Raw genomic sequence first — 20,298 nt, 5'->3', positions numbered from 1 at the left:
CCAGGACTCTCATGATCTGAGTATACAATCCCCCAAGGAACCTCACGATCTGAGTAACCAACCCTTAGGGTCCCGTTACACATAGCGATGCTCCAGCGATCCCAACAACGATACGACCTGGTAAGGATCGCTGGTACGTCGCTACATGGTCGCTAGTAAGCTGTCAAACAGGCAGATCTACTCAACGACGCAGCACAGATACAGGGATCCGTATAACGACCTCAGCGGTCGTTGGGACCTTGTCACACAGCAGCTGTTCGGATGACTCGGACCTCGATAGACGTGCTTCAACGTTACCTTTTCCACGCCCCTCTGCTCCGATTGGTGGCCACAAAGACGCTATCACTACGCGGTTTGCTTCAGCGTCCCTGTCTGAGTCGCTAGTGCGCTATTCGTGAATCCACAGTCACTGACACGGGGACACGCGATTATTACTGTACATGTAAAATGTTATGATGGCATATAACTGATAGCTGACCTATAAAAGGAAACGCTACAAAGATCCTAATTTGAGACCACCGATCGGTGCTGAGTGGCGTTGAAAAGGCAAAGCAAAATCACGCCTGCGTCCCTGAGTTCTGAGTCGCCAACAAGGTCGCTCGTCATTATGGCGTCAAACACAGCGATGCATGCTGGCCAGCGGGACGCCAATGATCAAAAAATGGCCCAGGACATTCGAGCACGATCAGCGATATCGCAGCGGGGGGCCGGTCGCCGCTATGTGTCACTCGTAGCGAGATCGCTGGCGAGGTCGCTGTTGTGTCACAAAACCTGTGACGTTTCAGCGATCTCGCTATGTGGGAAGTACCCTTTATGACCCTGATTATCTGAGCATTCAGCCCCCAAGCCATAGTGCTAATCTGCAGGAATTGTCCCAGAATATAAGAATACATGAGGCTGTCGGGTCAATGTCAGGAGACTTCGCGGCCACTCGGACCGTGTTGCACAGACATCTGAATTTAGTCTAAAACGCGCTGATGTCTTAAAGGTAAAGCGGCTATAGGGAGAAAATGAAGTTCCTTTCTCCCTGCAGCCGCTCATTCAGTTATCTGGGCAGTGAACAATCAGTGGTCAGTTCACACTCAGTGCGCAATAATCACTCTCTCTGCTCCTGTTCGCAGCGTGCAGAAGGAGACGGCAACCCTTGTGTAAGCTGGTATTGACCTGCGGACTTACCCCTATGTCTGTAGATAAGTGAGGGTTTGTTTTTTTTTTGCTGAAGGGTTCATCAGTATAACCTTTCTCACTGCACATCACAGGATCACATCATTTCCTGCTGTTTTTATTTGCAGTCACACAAATGCTGCCATCGTTCCATCCTATACTTAGGTCCTCCATCAATGGTGGATGAATTGTGCTGCTGTGCTGACTTCACAAAGTTGCACAAACGCACGGAGTAAAGCAGTAACGGACATAGATCTGAGCGCGCGTCGCAGCCGCTTACCGATCAATACTCCTTCACTTATTGGATGAGATTTCTTTGCGTGCGTCATCTACTCTGATCTCCAATGCAAACTTCTGGGAACTTCATACAATATTTTCCACCATACAGGCACTATTTGTTAAAAGGATTTATCCCCACTTGAGGGCGTGGATCTGAAATATCGCATTCAATATCTGGGCGCTGTACTCCGAAATCCTAGCAGTCTGCATGTGCGCCGATCACTCTGATCCAAGGCGGCATTTCAGCACCCGTTCTTCGGATTATCCTGGTAGCAGTAAAGTTATATGTGATGTTAGTTATAAACGCATGAGAGCAATTATTTCAGGGAGTCGGGACATGCTGGGAGTTGTAGTCTGGCAATAGCTGGAGAGCTGCAGTTTGGAGACACAATCCCACACATCACACAATATCAGCTCTCTAATATGATCCTGAGCACAAAGTGCACATATCTCCCCATGGGCCCGATGTCTTCCTTAATTATTGAAACCCCTTAAGTTCGCTGACTCCAGGCACACTGCCATCTTAATATTAATGAAATATTGCCGCTGAATGCATCCATGAATTAGAGGAGTCCGGCGAGTTAGAAGAGTCCGGCGAGTTAGAGGAGTCTGGCGAGTTAGAGGAGTCTGGCGAGTTAGAGGAGTCTGGCGAGTTAGAGGAGTCTGGCGAGTTAGAAGAGTCTGGCGAGTTAGAAGAGTCCGGCGAGTTAGAGGAGTCTGGCGAGTTAGAGGAGTCTGGCGAGTTAGAGGAGTCTGGCGAGTTAGAGGAGTCTGGCGAGTTAGAAGAGTCCGGCGAGTTAGAGGAGTCCGGCGAGTTAGAGGAGTCCGGCGAGTTAGAGGAGTCCGGCGGGTTAGAGGAGTCCGGCGGGTTAGAGGAGTCCGGCGAGTTAGAGGAGTCCGGCGAGTTAGAAGAGTCCGGCGAGTTAGAAGAGTCCGGCGAGTTAGAGGAGTCCGGCGAGTTAGAGGAGTCCGGCGAGTTAGAGGAGTCCGGCGAGTTAGAGGAGTCGGGCGAGTTAGAGCAGACTGGTGAATTATCAGAAATCAGTTGCGCAGATCACGCCTCGTACAGTTCGATGTTGGTTTGTCGAGTTTTGCATGTTTGGATTAATGGCGTCATCTCATCTCTACACCTATTTAAGGCCCATTGACCCACACCTGTATCTTGGGACTGAGGCTCCTAGTCCTATGTTAGATATGCTCCACCATTTTTCTTCTGTTTGTGCTTGCTGTCATCTCTGCTTGGTTCTATGTCATCCGTCCTGCTGAGATTCCTGGCCCTTTACAGTCCTTGCTGCCCACGCGGACCACCTCACCTGGTGAGGATCGGTAGGGAAGATGTCCAATCTGCCTCCCCGTTCTGCTCCCACTGTGGGGTTGTTTTGCTGCAGGAGGGACTGGTGCACTTCACAAAATAGATGGCATCATGAGAAAAGAAGATTATATGGCAATACTGAAGCAACATCTCAAGACATCGGCCAGTAAGTTAAATCTTGGGTGGAAATGGGTCTTAGAAATGGACATTGACCTGAAGCATACTGCCAAAATGGTAACAAAGTGGCTTCAGGATAACAAAGTCAATGTTTTGGAGCGGCCATCATAAAGCCCTGATCTCAATCCTATTGAAAATTTATGGGCAAAGCTGAAAAGGCCAGGGCGAGCAAGGCGACCTACAAACCTGGAACAGTTACACCAGTTTTGTCAGGAGGAATGGGCCCAAATTCCAACCAACTATTGTGAGAAGCTTGTGGAAGGAGATCCCAAACGTCTAACCCAAGTCATTCAGGTTAAAGGCAATGGTACCAAATACTAATGAACTGTATGGAAACTTTTGACTTTGCAGTAAGTAATAAATATGCCTCACAATATTCTCGCTCTCTCATTATTCCGGCATTTGGCAAATATTAATAATTATGGTAATCCTAATTGACCTAAAATGGGAAAGGTTTATTCTGATTTCATGTCAGAGGTTGAGGAAAAACCTGCAGATGTGTCTTTATATACAGTGGATGGAAACTTCTGGTTTCATCTGTAGATTGTTGGTGAATCAACCAATTATTCTGATTCGTACGTGCAGCTTCACACCAAGTAAGAGACCAGCGGGGCTAGCGATCCACACTGGGCTCACCTACTATTGGAAGCAGAGGTCCGTTGTGCACGGAGCAACAATCCTAACGGATCGTGTGCATTGCAAAAGTATAAATTACCAACAGATGGTTAGTAATATACATGATGCAAAAAGCAACACGTTTCGAAAGCTAACCAGTGTTCGAAACGCGCCACTTTTTGCATCATGTATTCTTGAATGATTTTTTTAAATATTTTCTATGGAATTAAGTGATTGTTACCAGATTTGGGAATACAATTTCTCCTTTCAACTCTCGTGGTCCTCCACGGGGATGTTTTCCCTGCGGACGCTGCATAGCGTGTAAAAATATTCTGCAGAAGTCTACCTTCACCTCGGCTGATGGTACTAGGGACTTTCATATTAAACAGTACCTGTACAACCCACGCAGGCGATATACTGTGCTACATGTGGTTGTCAAAAAATATATATCGGTTTGACTTCGCGCCAAATTAAAAACACGTACACGTGAACATGTGCGAGATATTGTCGCTGCAGCCGCTGATCCATTCCCAAACATTATACGCTATTCCTCCAGAGCAATCCGAAAACCTCTATGGTTGGAGGAATACAGCATGTTCAATGGGGTACAGAGGGGGCGCTATTAAGCGCTTACTGGCCCTAACAGAGTGCAGATGGGTTACCATTCTGGGGGCAATGGCCCCTACGGTCTTAACGAATCACAAGTATTTGCTTCCTTTTTATGAGCTCTTATTCCATCTGTCTCTGAGCTTCTTTGCTGCTCTCCTGTTGTCTCTTGATGGTTTTTATAGTATGTTCTTTTACTTATTTTGCTTTGTCCCTTCTTTTCTTAGTGATTAACAGTAACCGGTTAATACTTACGACATCTACGTGTTTCTGAATCGTGCCCTGGATGTGGATGACTCTTTAAACAACGTCAAGACCCATAAATCTCTGATGGAATCAAAACTCTGGTCCTACCTAGATCATCCGGATAAAGAATGGTCTGAATGTACGGTACTTATTTGGTATAGGCTAATTCCTAATCTATTGGGACCAATGTGTGCAATAATAGTGTAATAGAGAAACTTATAAGCAATGATTGGTCACATTTTTTGACCCCATATCTTATCTAATACACACACAGAACATCCAATATAAGGGATTTACCTGAAGCAGGTGAGTGCGCATGCGCTGGGCTCTCCCCATTCTGTTTGTCCGCGCGCCTCCCTGTCAGTGCGTGACTACGGCTAGGCGCCGGCTATATATGACATATATATTCTCTTATGATACTGACATCTAACCTCAGTGCTGTGTTACTCTTGGTTATTATCTCTTGGATATTGTCATCACTCCCTCCGTCTTTAAATATGTTTATGTGATTGTCTGCTCCATTATACTTTCTCTTTACCCTATTACTATAAGTATGTGTTTTTAATATTATATTGAAATAAAACTTATAACAAGCAATGACTCCCCTCCTTTTTTGTACGCCATACAATATCTCCTTGTCTAATGCACACGATACTCTTGGATCTACAGACGCAGAACATCGCGCACTGATAACGATTCCGCAGAACATCGCGCACTGATAACGATTCGTCCCGCTGGGGATGGAAAATGTGAGATAGGGTGCAGCTCAGCGCTGATTGTGAGTCTCTTCTGTTTTCACACTTTCCATTTTAGTGACAGTTCACACTCACACAGGCCTTCCTGTGGCCTCTTTTATCTAGAAAGTTTTTACAGCTCTGTCATCAGCCCGGGGAATGGCCATTCCTGTGTCTGCAGGAGCCATGACACGTAGGAAGCCGCTATCTCTTAGGGTGCAGCTATTCTCACCCCGTGCACCCTCCATGGTTCCAGAGCGGTCTCCTCCTAACATCTCCCAACCCTCAATAATATTATACATGATGACTTCTGGGAGACCGGGTCCTCGCCAGTATCTTATAGGAATCTGGGCAGTTTTCAGGCATGTTCACATTTTACTTTATAGCTAGATCAGTAGAATGCAGAATACAGGACACCATCGCAAAAACAACCGCATTAATTCAAATTCAAAGAAGCTTTATTGGCAGGACTAAATACACATTAGTTTTGCCAAAGCAAGTGTACAAAAGGGAGTAAGGATAGGGACTGTAGGGATGTTGGGTAGGGGCTGTAGGAAAGGTGGATGGGGGCAGATCCAGGATGGGGCTATAGAAGTCCATGGCATAGGGAAGGTGGATGGGAGATGGCGGCAGATCCAGGATGGGGCTATAGAAGTCCATGGCATAGGGAAGGTGGATGGGGGCAGATCCAGGGTGGGGCTATAGAAGTCCATGGCATAGGGAAGGTGGATAGGGGGTATGGGGGCAGATCAGGGTGGGGCCATAGAAGTCCATGGCATAGGGAAGGTGGATGGGGGATGGCGTCAGATCCAGGATGGGGCTATAGAAGTCCATGGCATAGGGAAGGTGGATGGGGGGATGGGGGCAGATCCAGGATGGGGCTATAGAAGTCCATGGCATAGGGAAGGTGGATGGGGGCAGATCAGGGTGGGGCCATAGAAGTCCATGGCATAGGGAAGGTGGATGGGGGGATGGGGGCAGATCAGGGTGGGGCCATAGAAGTCCATGGCATAGGGAAGGTGGATAGGGGTTGGCGGCAGATCCAAGGTGGGGGCCATAGAAGTCCATGGCATAGGGAAGGTGGTTGGGGGATGGCGGCAGATCCAGGGTGGGGGCCATAGAAGTCCATGACATAGGGAAGGTGGATGGGGGGATGGGGGCAGATCCAGGGTGGGGGGCCATAGAAGTCCATGGCATAGGGAAGGTGGATGGGGAATGTGCGATGGTGGCAGATCCAGGGTGGGGGCCATAGAAGTCCATGGCATAGGGAAGGTGGATAGGGGATGGCGGCAGATCCAGGGTGGGGCCATAGAAGTCGATGGTATAGGGAAGGTGGATGGGGCAGATCCAGGGTGGGGGCTATAGAAGTCCATGGCATAGGGAAGGTGGATGGGGGCAGATCCAGGGTGGGGGCTATAGAAGTCCATGGCATACCATATTTCTCTTTGACATTCGCTCACATACCGTGCCGCTATCTCCACTGCTCACTCTTCTTCCCCATTTTTTGGAATGGGTCCCTACGGTGGAGAGTGGCAGCCGTCAGACATGCACCATGAGCATATAGAATAAAGGGGCCATATACTGGACACATAATAATGCATATAGTGCTGTAATAATACTGCCATCTTGTGCTGAGACACCATAGGGGATGCCATGCAGCAGGTTTGTGATGATCTGGCAGTGATGGTGAGGGTGAACCGATGGGTGCCAGAGGGCCATGAATCTTGGATGTATAATCTGAGCACAATGTTACTCGCTACGTCAGAGTGTGAATGGCTCCGGATTATCAGAGTCTCAGCTTGCACCTTCCATTACCCGGTCATGGGCGATCACTCCAGCAACAAGACACAACATGGAAAACATCGGCGTATTCCAGAGCACGGCACAAATATAGAATACCTCCAAAGGGCCCATCACCCAGCGTCATTACTGGCGATGACACAAAGCCATTGCCTGCATCTACGTAACCGCCATTTATCTAGGCCAGGGCTTCTCTGTAACCTGAGGCCCGAGCCCAAATTAGAAACCTCATATCTAATCTGCATTGTACACAGGGAAGGGGGGGTTCAACGTGGACCCTCGTTATACCACAAGGGTCTGTGCCAGATTTTGCATAACTGAGATACACAAGGAATTAGATGGATGGATAGAGAAGGAAAAAAGAGCGAAAGAAAGAAGGAAAAACATAGAGAAAGCAAAAGAAGATAGAAAATGAATGATAGAAAACTGGGAAGGAAGGAAGAAAGAAAAAGAATGAAAGGAGTGGAAAAAGGACAGAAAAAATGAATGAAAAAGCTAGTAAGAAAGGAAAAATAATGAAAGAGAAAAAGAAAGAGACAAAGAAGTATAACAGAATGAAAGAGGGAGAAGGACAGAAAGAGAAATAAAGAAGAAGGAAGGAAGAAAAGGAAAGATATGAGATGGCTAGATGTAGAGAGATGAGGTGGATGTGTGGACACCGCAGCATTGTGGGGTCATTATTAGTGTTTGCCAAGAGCATCTGCGCCCTTTACTATTATTATGGTATTTTATTATTATTAGTTAATATAATGTTATTTATTTGAGGAATTAGATATTTTGGACACTTTTGTCCTCACCGATGAGTCACTGAACATTTCCTACGTATTCGTTATTTCCACGTTCCCTTACATTTGGGCAGGACGATAACTTTCTTTCATTCCTGCTCTTCGATCTTCTCCTTTCTGTGAGGGACACTGATGCCAGTCACTGATGGCCGCTACATGCTATCACCCCAGTGGTCTTCAACTTTTCTTCTTGCCCTTTCTATGCGGCTTCTGTGAAGGGAGTCAGGGATGCAGATAAAATAATGCCCAGTTACACATTTGTGGCCATGTGTCGCTTTCCTGCCCGTCATCTGCCTTCATACATGGTGGATGCCCTCCAGGGAGCTTATGTCACTTAGGCTGGATAAACTGCACCCGGGCCTCCATATGTCAGTCTGCGTGGGCCCAGGGGGACGCTTTACCTCGAATCACTGTAGGGTGATGCGTTGTTGTGACGCCACTTACTGCTTCCAGTGATGCTTTCCTATGACAGACGGATCCCACCACGTGTGGAAATCCAATGATCATAACCGTCCTGCGTCAGAAAAGATGGAGAAATTACTACTGGAAGTATGTTACAAAGTACATTATACAATCAGTACAGTGTACTCAGCTGGAGCCAGAGGAGCCCTCAAAATCTGAGTTCTGAAGAGCCCATATGCCTTCAACCTCTGTCAGCCAAACCTGTAGCTGGCTCCTCTGACCCCATACCTATGCAGGCTTCCCGAGGGGCGCAAGAGGTTTCAATGTGTTAAGGGAAGTAATTTCCCACTAAACTCCTCTCCAGACTCTTCTATCCCCTCCAGATTTCTTTGTCCTTATCCTGATGTATCTGTCCCATGTCCAAGACCCCTCTGTCCCATACAGATCCTTGGCCCCTTCAGACACCTCTTTCCCACAAGATAACATTTTCCCCATACAGTGTACTATGTCCTCTGCCATACTTCTCTTTTCCATCCACTCACATCTGTTGTCTTGATCTTCCAAACTCTCTTCCCCTCTCAGACATCTCTGCACTTTCCAGATATATCTCTAGTCCTCGACTCCTGTTTCCTCCAGACCTGTCTACCCTCTCTAGACTTCTCTGTCCTCAACAGACTCAGCAGTTCCCTCCAGATAACATTTTCCCTTTCCAGACTTTTCTGTTCTCTCCAAAACTTTATGTTCTGCTTCAGTCTTCCCTGGTCCTCTCAGAATCCTCTATCCCTCTACAGACTGCGTTGCCTCCTCCAGACCCCTCTGTCCCTTACAAATCTCTCTGTCCCCTTCCAGACCCATCTATACCCCCCCAGACCCCTTTGTCACCTCCAAACTGCTCTGCCTCCTCCAGAGCCCTCTGCCCCCACAAGTCACTGTTGTCCAGACCCCTCTGTCCCCCTCCAGACCCCTTTAGCTCACTCTGCCCCCACAGGCACTATTGTCCAGACCCCTCTGTCCCCCCCAGACCCCTTTGTCCCCTTCAGCTCACTCTGCCCCCACAAGGCACTATTGTCCAGACCCCTCTATCCCCCCCAGACCCCTCTGTCCCCTTCAGCTCACTCTGCCCCCACAAGGCACTATTGTCCAGACCCCTCTGTCCCCCTCCAGACCCCTCTATCCCCCCCAGACCCCTCTGTCCCCGTCAGCTCACTCTGCCCCCACAAGGCACTATTGTCCAGACCCTTCTATCCCCCCCAGACCCCTCTGTCCCCTTCAGCTCACTCTGCCCCCCACAAGGCACTATTGTCCAGACCCTTCTATCCCCCCCCAGACCCCTCTGTCCCCTTCAGCTCACTCTGCCCCCACAAGGCACTATTGTCCAGACCCTTCTATCCCCCCCAGACCCCTCTGTCCCCTTCAGCTCACTCTGCCCCCACAAGGCACTATTGTCCAGACCCTTCTATCCCCCCCAGACCCCTCTGTCCCCTTCAGCTCACTCTGCCCCCACAAGGCACTATTGTCCAGACCCCTCTATCCCCCCAGACCCCTCTGTCCCCTTCAGCTCACTCTGCCCCCACAAGGCACTATTGTCCAGACCCCTCTACCCCCCCCCCAGACCCCTCTGTCCCCTTCAGCTCACTCTGCCCCCACAAGGCACTATTGTCCAGACCCCTCTATCCCCCCAGACCCCTCTATCCCCCCCAGACCCCTCTGTCCCCTTCAGCTCACTCTGCCCCCACAAGGCACTATTGTCCAGACCCCTCTATCCCCCCAGACCCCTCTGTTCCCTTCAGCTCACTCTGCCCCCACAAGGCTCTATTGTCCAGACCCCTCTGTCCCCTTGAGCTCACTCTGCCCCCACAAGGCACTATTGTCCAGACTTCTCTGTCCCCCTTGCCACATCTCTCATGGCAGCACAGATCCTTGAAAACAAACAGATCGGGCTGTGAAAGTCATCATGTCTGCTCCTACTTCAGTTGATGTTGGAAGAGACAGGAGCCCCCCATATACCGGTACATTAGAAGGTTGTCTGCACCTTGTAAAATCCTTGGGCTCCACCTATAGTGTATTAATCCAATGTGTTGGGGGAATTTTTTAATCACAGGATGCTTGATCAAAGTTTATAGAGACCCTCGGCAGAACAATCCCTTATTTAACCCCTTAATGAGAACCAATACATATATTTACTGACCTGAGATATAAGAGAACATCATCCCCATACAGGTGACAATCCAGCAGCTGTCGGCTGTCCACTATAGCTAACAACTTGCTGTATCACAAACGATCAGTGTTGGCACCATCCATATCTGTTTAACCCCTTAGTTGCTGCTGTCAAAAGTGACATCGGAAAAATGGTTAATAGATTGTGGGGGGCTTCTGCTTTAATCTAATTGACACATCGAGATTATGATTGTGTGGTCCTGATGTTTGCCATAGCAGTTCATGGCCAAATCGCGGCCTTAGGCTATGTGCACACGGTGCAGATTCTGTGCAGTTCTGCAGCAGAACTGCAAGTGATGTATAGTATCATTTAAGGCTATGTAAAACAAAAACCGCTGTTCAAATGCTGCAGATTTGGTGCAGATTTAAGGCTGTGTGCACACGCAGCGGATTTGGCCGCTGCGGATCCGGGTGTACAGTAGCATAATATCCTATGGAAAAAAAAAACGCAGTGCAGATGCTGCGGAATTTTCCGCGCGGATTTGCTGCGGTTTCAAAACCGCAGAAAGAATTGACATGTCACTTCTTTCTGCGGATTCTGCTGCGGTTTGCCATCTCCTCCATTGTAGAGATGAAAAACCGCAGGTCTTTTGACCTGAAGATTTACCTGCGGATTTTACAAAATCTGCGCGGCCAAATCCGCAGAGCATTCCGCAGCGTGTGCACGTACCCTAAAACTGCAGCATGTCGCTTCTTTTGTGCAGTTCTGCAGCAGTTTTTCATCTGCTCCAGTATAGAAATCTCCAGGTGAAAACTGCAGGGGAAATCCGCACTAAAACTGCAGGTAAAACGCAGGTCATTTTACCTGCAGATTTAGGAAAATCTGCACGGAAAATTCCACAGCAGAATCTGCACCGTGTGCACATAGCCTTAGAGTCTCCCGGATATAGTGGTCAGGACATTTAGGTGGTAAACAAACATTTATTAATTCCTGAAAATCACCTGAAGGGTTAATAAACTCAGAACACATGACACATGCACAAAAACTGAACGGGTCATAAGACCCTGTTCACACCACCCAAGAACTAAGACACAAAAACAGAACACAGTATGACAAACGTGCATAAATACTCTGCTGTAAAACATATGTAACTGTAAGTAGCAAGTGCTAGTAAAAGATGTTAACAAAACCAGGGTATTTTGTTGATACGTTTTTTTGCAAAAAAATGTACGCTAAGCCACTCCGCCGCGTCAAGGCATACCCTTCTCGGAGCAGTCCTATCTAATATATTTAAAAACCTGAACATGTGAATAATACCTTCATGAGCAGGGTTCAGAAAGGTGCTGCTCGGTATGGGCTCGCTGGGCAAAATGGCTTTTTATGCATGTCCCAAAGGAGAGAGGCGGGGATCTCCCAAAGCTTGCATAAGCAAGAAATCAATGGATTCAGAACACATGACACATGCACAAAAACTGAACGGGTCATAAGACCCTGTTCACACCACCCAAGAACTAAGACACAAAAACAGAACACAGTATGACAAACGTGCATAAATACTCTGCTGTAAAACATGTAACTGTAAGTAGCAAGTGCTAGTAAAAGATGTTAACATGTGTCATGTGTTCTGAATCCATTGATTTCTTGCTTATGCAAGCTTTGGGAGATCCCCGCCTCTCTCCTTTGGGACATGCATAAAAAGCCATTTTGCCCAGCGAGCCCATACCGGGCAGCACCTTTCTGAACCCTGCTCATGAAGGTATTATTCACATGTTCAGGTTTTTAAATATATTAGATAGGACTGCTCCGAGAAGGGTATGCCTCGAAGCGGCGGAGTGGCTTAGCGTACATTTTTTTGCAAAAAAAGTATCAACAAAATACCCTGGTTTTGTTAACATCTTTTACTAGCACTTGCTACTTACAGTTACATATGTTTTACAGCAGAGTATTTATGCACGTTTGTCATACTGTGTTCTGTTTTTGTGTCAGGGTTAATAAACTACCTGACTGCAATTTTCAATATGTCAGGGGGTGCTGTTTTTAAAATGGTATCACTTTTTGGGGTTTTCCAATATATCGCACCCCTAAAGTCGCTTCAAACCTGGATAGGTCCCTCAAAAAATAAATTTTGTAACTTTCCTTGAAAAAAAAATGAAAAATTACTGCTACATTTTTAAACCTCCTAAAAGGCTAACAAAATAAATTAGCGTTTTAAAAATGATGCCGATATAAAGCAGACATGTGGGAAATGTTATTTATTCATGTTTTTGTGTGGTATGACTATCTGGATTAAAGGGATGATCATTCAAAGTTTGAAAATTGCAATTTTTTTACATTTTTGTCAAGTTTCTGATATTTTTTATAAATAAACACAAAACATATCAACCTAAATTTACCACTATCATAAATTATAATGTGCCACGAAAAAACAATCTCAAAATCACTGGGATTTGTTGAAGTGTTCCAGAGTTATCACCACAAAGTGATATTGGTCAGAATGTGAAAAATTGGCTCTGTCACTAAGGGGTTAAAACTGAGACTGAATCCGGCCATACTATGATGGTAGGGCCATACAGGTTTCCGAGGCCCGGAGGGCCGTCTGCCCCCTGACCCTCGGCCAAGACCAGTTCCTTCAGGTTCTGCAGGGGCCGAGCGATTAACCCTTTATTACAAAGCTATAGTTTCCATATCAAACCTGCACCAATGACTTTCCCTCAAGATTGAGTGTGTAGCTACATAGTATCAGTTTTCATAGGACACATTGTTTATATACACTGTGCAGCTGTGGGGTCTTCATCTGGGACCCGTCCCCGTTATGACACCCAGAACATCTGTCGGGGCTCTCTCTTTGATTATCCCATTTGCCAGCACCAAAAGTGGAATCCTCAAAGTAACAGATGTGATGAACGAGTTTGGGGAAGAGACAAAACCCCGATTTTGGGGTCAGAGTAAGGTTACATTCACACGTGTCGGAAACGTAGGGGTTTTTAAAAATGGGCTCCCCAATACAGAGCCAGGATGGTGGGGGGAATTTACGAAATCCACAGCCAAAGTGGATTGTCCATGTGGATTTTAGGTGTCAGAGGTTGAAAACTGCGTCAATTCTGCAATTTTCTGGACCATGGTACATTTTTTTGGTCCAAGTTTTCAGTTTTGGGAAAGTGTGATGTGTCACAGATATCTCACAGAGCAGGAAGCACCAGAGCACTAACAGGATGCAGAAGACCCCCAAAATACCCACCGCCTGACGCCTCACAAACATTGGGCAGGTCTGATATCGTCTGATTTGGCAATATATAGGCATGAAATGTCTGTGCCCCCGATGCTCTGTATGACTGGGGGTCCGCACTGTTGGATAGAGAGCAGGAGTGCAGTGTAGGAAAGCGGTCAGAGCCAGCGCAGATTCTCCCAAATCTGAAGGAAATTGAAGTAAAAGTAAACAAGATGTAATAGATAGAAAACCTCAGAGAAGCCCCCCGGCATCAGCCGGAGAAGCCGAGCATCCGAGTGCAGCCGCAACGGACACGTCCCCCGGGCATCCGGATAGGTGGGATCCAAGGGGAAAATTCCTCTTTTTATTAATGCAGGCAAAGAAATAGAGCGAATAAGATTGATATATTCTTTAAATGAGAATTCGTTATTTCCTTTTTGTTTCATTTTGGAACATGTGTAGAAGATAAAGCAGTTATAGTTCCCAATGTCCCCATGGGAAGAAAGGGAATAAGCTGCTGCACGAGCTCCCAGCCATCGGACTCCTCTGTCCCCTCCAGACTCCACTGCAGAATCCTCTGCCACCAGACTCCTCCGTCCCCTCTCCTCTATCCCCTCTCCTCTGTCACCAGACTCCACTTCAGACTCCTCTGTCCCCTCCAGACTCCACTGCAGACTCCTCTGTCCCCTCCAGACTCCACTGCAGACTCCTCTGTCCCCTCCAGACTCCACTGCAGACTCCTCTGTCCCCTCCAGACTCCACTGCAGACTCCTCTGTCCCCAGACTCCACTGCAGACTCCTCTGTCCCCTCTCCTGTCACCAGACTCCACTTCAGACTCCTCTGTCCCCTCTCCTCTGTCACCAGACTCCACTTCAGACTCCTGTCCCCTCCAGACTCCACTGCAGACTCCTCTGTCCCCTCTCCTGTCACCAGACTCCACTTCAGACTCCTCTGTCCCCTCTCCTCTGTCACCAGACTCCACTTCAGACTCCTCTGTCCCCTCCAGACTCCACTGCAGACTCCTCTGTCTCCTCTCCTCTGTCACCAGACTGCACTGCAGACTCCTCTGTCTCCTCTCCTGTCACCAGACTCCACTTCAGACTCCTGTCACCAGACTCCACTTCAGACTCCTCTGTCCCCTCCAGATTCCACTTCAGACTCCTCTGTCCCCTCTCCTGTCACCAAACTCCACTTCAGACTCCTCTGTCCCCTCCAGACTCCTCTGTCCCCTCCAGACTCCACTTCAGACTCCTCTGTCCCCTCTCCTGTCATCAGACTCCTCTGTCCCCTCCAGACTCCACTGCAGAATCCTGTCACCAGACTCCACTGCAGATTCCTGTCTCCTCTCCTGTCCCCTCTCCTCTGTCACCAGACTCCACTGCAGACTCCTCTGTCTCCTCTCCTGTCACCAGACTCCACTGCAGACTCCTCTGTCTCCTCTCCTGTCACCAGACTCCACTGCAGACTCCTCTGTCTCCTCTCCTGTCACCAGACTCCACTACAGACTCCTCTGTCTCCTCTCCTGTCACCAGACTCCACTTCAGACTCCTCTGTCCCCTCTCCTGTCACCAGACTCCACTTCAGACTCCTCTGTCCCCTCCAGACTCCACTTCAGACTCCTCTGTCCCCTCCAGACTCCACTTCAGACTCCTCTGTCCCCTCCAGACTCCACTTCAGACTCCTCTGTCCCCTCCAGACTCCACTGCAGAATCCTGTCACCAGACTCCACTGCAGATTCCTCTATCCCCTCTCCTCTGTCACCAGACTCCACTGCAGACTCCTCTGTCCCCTCTCCTGTCACCAGACTCCACTGCAGACTCCTCTGTCCCCTCTCCTCTGTCACCAGACTCCACTGCAGACTCCTCTGTCCCCTCTCCTCAGCCATCAGACTCCTCTGTCCCCTCTCCTCTCTCACCTGCAGACTCCACTGTCCCCTCTCCTCTCAGCCATCAGACTCCTCTGTCCCCCCTCTCCTCGCTCACCTAGACTCCTCTATCCCCTCTCCTCTCAGACTCCTCTGTCCCCTCCAGACTCCACTTCAGACTCCTCTGTCCCCTCTCCTCTCTCAGCCATCAGACTCCTGTCCCCCCTCTCCTCTCACCTACAGACTCCTCTATCCCCTCTCCTCTCTGTCAGACTCCTCTGTCCCCCCTCTCCTCGCTCACCTAGACTCCTCTATCCCCTCTCCTCTCTGTCAGACTCCTCTGTCCCCTCCAGACTCCTCTGCAGACTCCTCTGTCCCCTGCAGACTCTTTAGCCCTTAGTTTATCTTCATCTGGATCTAAGGATTGATCATGTTATAATTCAAGATGGCAGCAATAACCTCATGGGGTCTTCAGGACCTGGTGAAATCAGCAGCCGGTGAGGGGTGCACAGACCAGTCGGCGTCAGCGACCTTGTGCCTTTTGCAACTACATTTTCTTCTGGATTATCAGACGTTCTGGATTGAAATAATTTAGCGTGCACACCCTACATAGGAGGAATATCTGCGCCGTATGACGGCCGCCATATTACTACAGGAATAAAGTCGTCACTGCAGTAAATGGAGCATTGTGCCATCAATATCAGCGCATGATGGCGCTCACATAAGAGGTGCGGAGCATCATGTTCTCTCATCTGTAGCATCTGCTCATTAGTAAATGCACAAGATCTCCGTCCACTGTGGGGTGATGGCGCCACATGGTGGACACTGCAGGAATTAACAGTTTGACAGGCCTAAAGAGAAAGACGGCAGAACTTCCAGGGTAGTGATCTCCGGTCGGCTGGGAGTTGTAGTATTTGTTGAAGAGACACAAGATTGAGGCCAGAATGTGACCTGGAATCTTCTGCTCTTATAGGGCCTGTTCACATGTTGCAGACTTGCTGTAATTTGCAGCATAATCCACATGTGCTACATGCAGTCACCGCCTATAATACCCCAATACATTATAGCCCTCCGCGTCAGAGGAGTTTCTGCAGTAACCCGCCAGGTCAGGACTGCAGGAACAGATCTCACCTGCAGTCTCTGGGGGGGGGAAAGCCCTTCAGTTATCAGAAGCATTTTCAGTTTACAGAGATTTTATTACCTCGAATGGTGTCACAGCCAATATACAGATCGCTCTGTTGTCCTCTGTGATCAGCCGTTTCTGGCTAACTCTAGTATTCCCCATTGGGTTGAGCCCTCTGTCTCCCGCAAGATCAGCACATTGCTCCACTTACATCCTCTCTGTGCTGCTGACTGCCTGCACGCAGGACTGGAGGAAGGGTGCTGGGGCAGGAGGTGATTCCAGGACGCACAATGACTGCACAGATCCGTAGTAATGAAAATAAACTTCCTTTATTAAAAGACCTGAAACATTTACAAAACCTGAACACAAACACTGGGCTTCCACCACGGACACGGGGAGACGGGTGGGAGAAGGCGGCTTTTTATATTTAGGGGTGAATCCAATAGATTTGTGGCAGAATTTGTTACCCTACATATCAGAATAAGCAAAAATCCCTACACCGGCGGCACAAATCATCACATTGTCATGGATGGAATATTTAGTTACAAAATAAAATAAATCCGCGTGCGATTCTCAGCGATGAGCCGCGTCCTTCTTTGTATTGGGCATTCAGCCCTCTAAGTAATGGCTGGGCATGTCCTGGCTGCATCCTAGAGACTGTACATGTCTGATGGAGTCTTTACTACAGTAATTACTAGATCTCATTCCTGACATTTTCTCTGCATGAAAACATTTTTCATAAATAGGAATTATATATGACTATAATATATACGGTATTATATATATATTATATGTACATATGCACACACACACACACACACATATATATCTTCAGATTATAGGATGAATGTAAATATATACATTATAATAGATATATATTTTAATATTCTATATTTTAACATATATTTATATTATAACATCTGTTATAACAATATAAATCTGATATATATATTTAACATTTATAACACATTTATATGTGTTAAAATATAAATATATATTTTATGTATCTAGATTTTATCTATCATCTATATATTTTTATATATATATATATTATATATATTTATATGATCAAAATATATTTTAGCAATCAATTATTAATGTATATATTTATTTTCATTTAGCCCTATAATCCGAAGATATATGTGCATTCATATAATTTTCATGGAGTTTTTTTTTTTATTATTCATTCTGGGACTTTGCGCAACAATTTGGCATGGCAGCCAAAATCGCAGTGTCGCCCGAGCCTTAGTGTCATTTTGTTATTTCTTTCTTACTGTTTGCCATTTTTCAAGAGAAAAAAAAAAAATAAATAAAAAAGATTAAAAAAAAAAATTGCAAAAGGAACAAAAACATCATATATACAGGGGCATCTCACAAAATTAGAATATCATCAAAAAGTGACTTTATTTCAGTTCTTCAATACAAAAAGTGACTCTCCTCTATTCTATAGAGTCATTACACACAGAGGGATCTATGTCACGGGTTTATTTCTGGTAATGTTGATGATTATGGCTTACAGCCAATGAAAACCCAAAAGTCATTATCTGAGTAATTTAGAATACTTTATAACACCAGCATGAAAAATCATTGTAAAATCCGAAAGTGGAAGAGTGGAGAGGCCACAGTCCAAGCTGCTGGAGGTCTAGTGTGACTTCACCATCAGTGATGGTTTGGGGAGCCATGTCATCTGCTGGTGTAGGTCCACTGTGTTTATTAAGACCAAAGTCAGCGCAGCCGTCCACCAGGACATTTTAGAGCTCTTCATGCTCCCCTCTGCCGACAAGCTTTATGGAGTTTGAAGTGTCATTCTCCAGCAGGACTTGGCCCCTGTCCACACTGCCAAAAGTACCAATACCTGGTGTACACACAACAGTATCACTGGGCTTGATTGGCAGCAAACTCGCCTGACCTTAACCCCATAGAGAATCTATGGAGTATTGTCAAGAGGAGGATGAGAGACACCAGACCCAACAATGCAGACGAGCTGAAGGCTGCTATCAAAGCAACCTGGGCTTCCATAACCCCTCAGCAGTGCCACAGGCTGATCGCCTCCATGCCAAGCCGCATTGATGCAGTAATTGATCCAGAATGAGCCCGACCAAGTATTGAGTGCATTTACTGATCATACATTTCAGGAGGACAACATTTCAGATTTTACAATCATTTTCCAGCTGGTGTTATAAAGTATTCTAATTTCCTGAGATAATGGCTTTTGGGTTTTCATTGTCTGTAAGCCATAATCATCAACATTACCAGAAATAAACCCGTGACATAGATCACTCTGTGTGTAACTACTCTAAAGAATAGAGGAGAGTCACTTTTAGTATTGAAGAACTGAAATAAATTCACATTTTGGTGATATTCTCATTTTGTGAGATGCCCCTGTATATGGAGGATGCTGCCTTTACTGATTTCTGAAAACAGCCCCATCCCAAACAAATGCCACTGTAACGAAACAAACGGCAGATAACATAGGACATTTTCTGTCATTTTCAACTTTAACATTTTGTTAAACCCTATAAAAAAAATACAAGTAAAAATGCCGGGAAAAAAAAGTGAAAGTTTTCACAAAAAAAACAACAACAACAACAACAGTATCTCACCGGCTGCAGCCTAAGAACGGACGACAACTTTCTAATGAACTTAAATTGACAACGAAACGATATCTTGTCGCAGAAGCCGATGTTGCGGCATTATCTAGTGTAACAGTAATGTGCCTTAATGACGAGGAAAAAAACCCCACAGAACAGGAATTATCTAAAATAAATAGTATATTTTCCGGGGTCCCTCGTCCCCTTGGTACGCCATAGTATGTGACTCTATGGTCCTGCTATATACAAGATAAAAAAAAATACACTACAAAATTCCGCTGACGTGTTCCTGCCATCAGGAACGGGACATTATCGACCTTTACGGGCGCAGTCCCTGCTTGTGACTTTGGCAAATAGGTGCAACATGGACCAAACATGCGGCCCCCAACCCAAAGGTCAAATAAAAAAATACAAATATTATGTGTATATATATGTATATAAATATATACACACACTATGTATGTAGTAGCTGCGGCTTCCATATATCATGCCCTATTCTCCCCATCAGCCGCTAGGAACATTTCTGGAGAATCTACGCCGATTACTCGCTTTCCACCGGATTTATAGGGCTGTTTTTTTCTAATCCAAAAGCAGTGAAACTGACAATTCCCCCGATGTTGGTTCCGGAAAAGAAGAAAAGGACAAAAAAAAAAAAAAAGATATAATAAAACAGCATGACGGCACTCAGTCAAGGACCATGGCGGACAAGGCATTGAGATCCCTCATGTACGGGTGTGCGGACAGGATCTGGTTGATTTTCTCCCCCTGTTGGGATTCAGGAAATATTTTTAGGAGCGAGTCTTTTAGCAATAACGTCTCCTGATAAGTCCTCTTTGGGGGGACGACGGCCTGCGGGCGCAGGATGTTCCGGATGGCCGGACTGAATGTGGGTTTTTTGTCTATGGGTAGGAAACCTTTGGGATGGGAGTGATCGGTGCCCATTGGGAAAATCCCAGAAACGGAGATGTCATTGCTGGGAAAAAACACTCCGCTGTCCGATGGGCGAGGAGGGGTGAGAGGGTAAACTCTGGGGAGAGGAGAGAGAACAAACAAGTCGTGTCAGTACAACATATAGAAATGAGGAAACATAAACCCCACCCCGATTCTGCCATAAATCCTACGTGTGCGGAGACTGTAAGGCCGAGAGCGCAAACTATCGGCTGCAGCAAAATCCACATTGGAGCACAGCGCCGTCTGCACAAAGCTCATTGGAGAGCACAAATATAGGGCCAA

General features: G+C 46.7%; 1 protein-coding gene and 1 long non-coding RNA gene across 2 annotated transcripts in view; both read right to left on the bottom strand.

Moving 5' to 3' along the window:
* Positions 1–5,573: 5,573 nt before the first annotated feature.
* LOC141058772 (uncharacterized) lies at positions 5,574–11,683 on the bottom strand. Its single transcript, XR_012222292.1, has 3 exons — positions 11,596–11,683; positions 10,309–10,445; positions 5,574–8,232 (listed from the first exon to the last, which is right to left on the bottom strand). It is a non-coding gene; the product is annotated as an uncharacterized lncRNA (long non-coding RNA).
* A 5,101-nt stretch (positions 11,684–16,784) lies between these two features.
* The window catches only part of N4BP1 (NEDD4 binding protein 1), a 29,986-nt gene continuing 26,472 nt past the window's right edge, over positions 16,785–20,298 (bottom strand). The window contains exon 8 of the mRNA XM_073554984.1: positions 16,785–20,092. Within this exon, the coding sequence (XP_073411085.1) occupies positions 19,750–20,092 (343 nt within the window). The 3' untranslated portion in view covers positions 16,785–19,749. The remainder of the gene's footprint in view (positions 20,093–20,298) is intronic.

This window comes from Dendrobates tinctorius, unplaced genomic scaffold (assembly GCF_039654945.1).
Source record: "Dendrobates tinctorius isolate UK_male_01 unplaced genomic scaffold, ASM3965494v1 ptg000214l, whole genome shotgun sequence".
Lineage (NCBI taxonomy): Eukaryota > Metazoa > Chordata > Amphibia > Anura > Dendrobatidae > Dendrobates > Dendrobates tinctorius.
The sequence above is the reverse complement of the archived record's forward strand: the minus strand, read 5'-3'. Positions and strand labels throughout refer to the sequence as shown.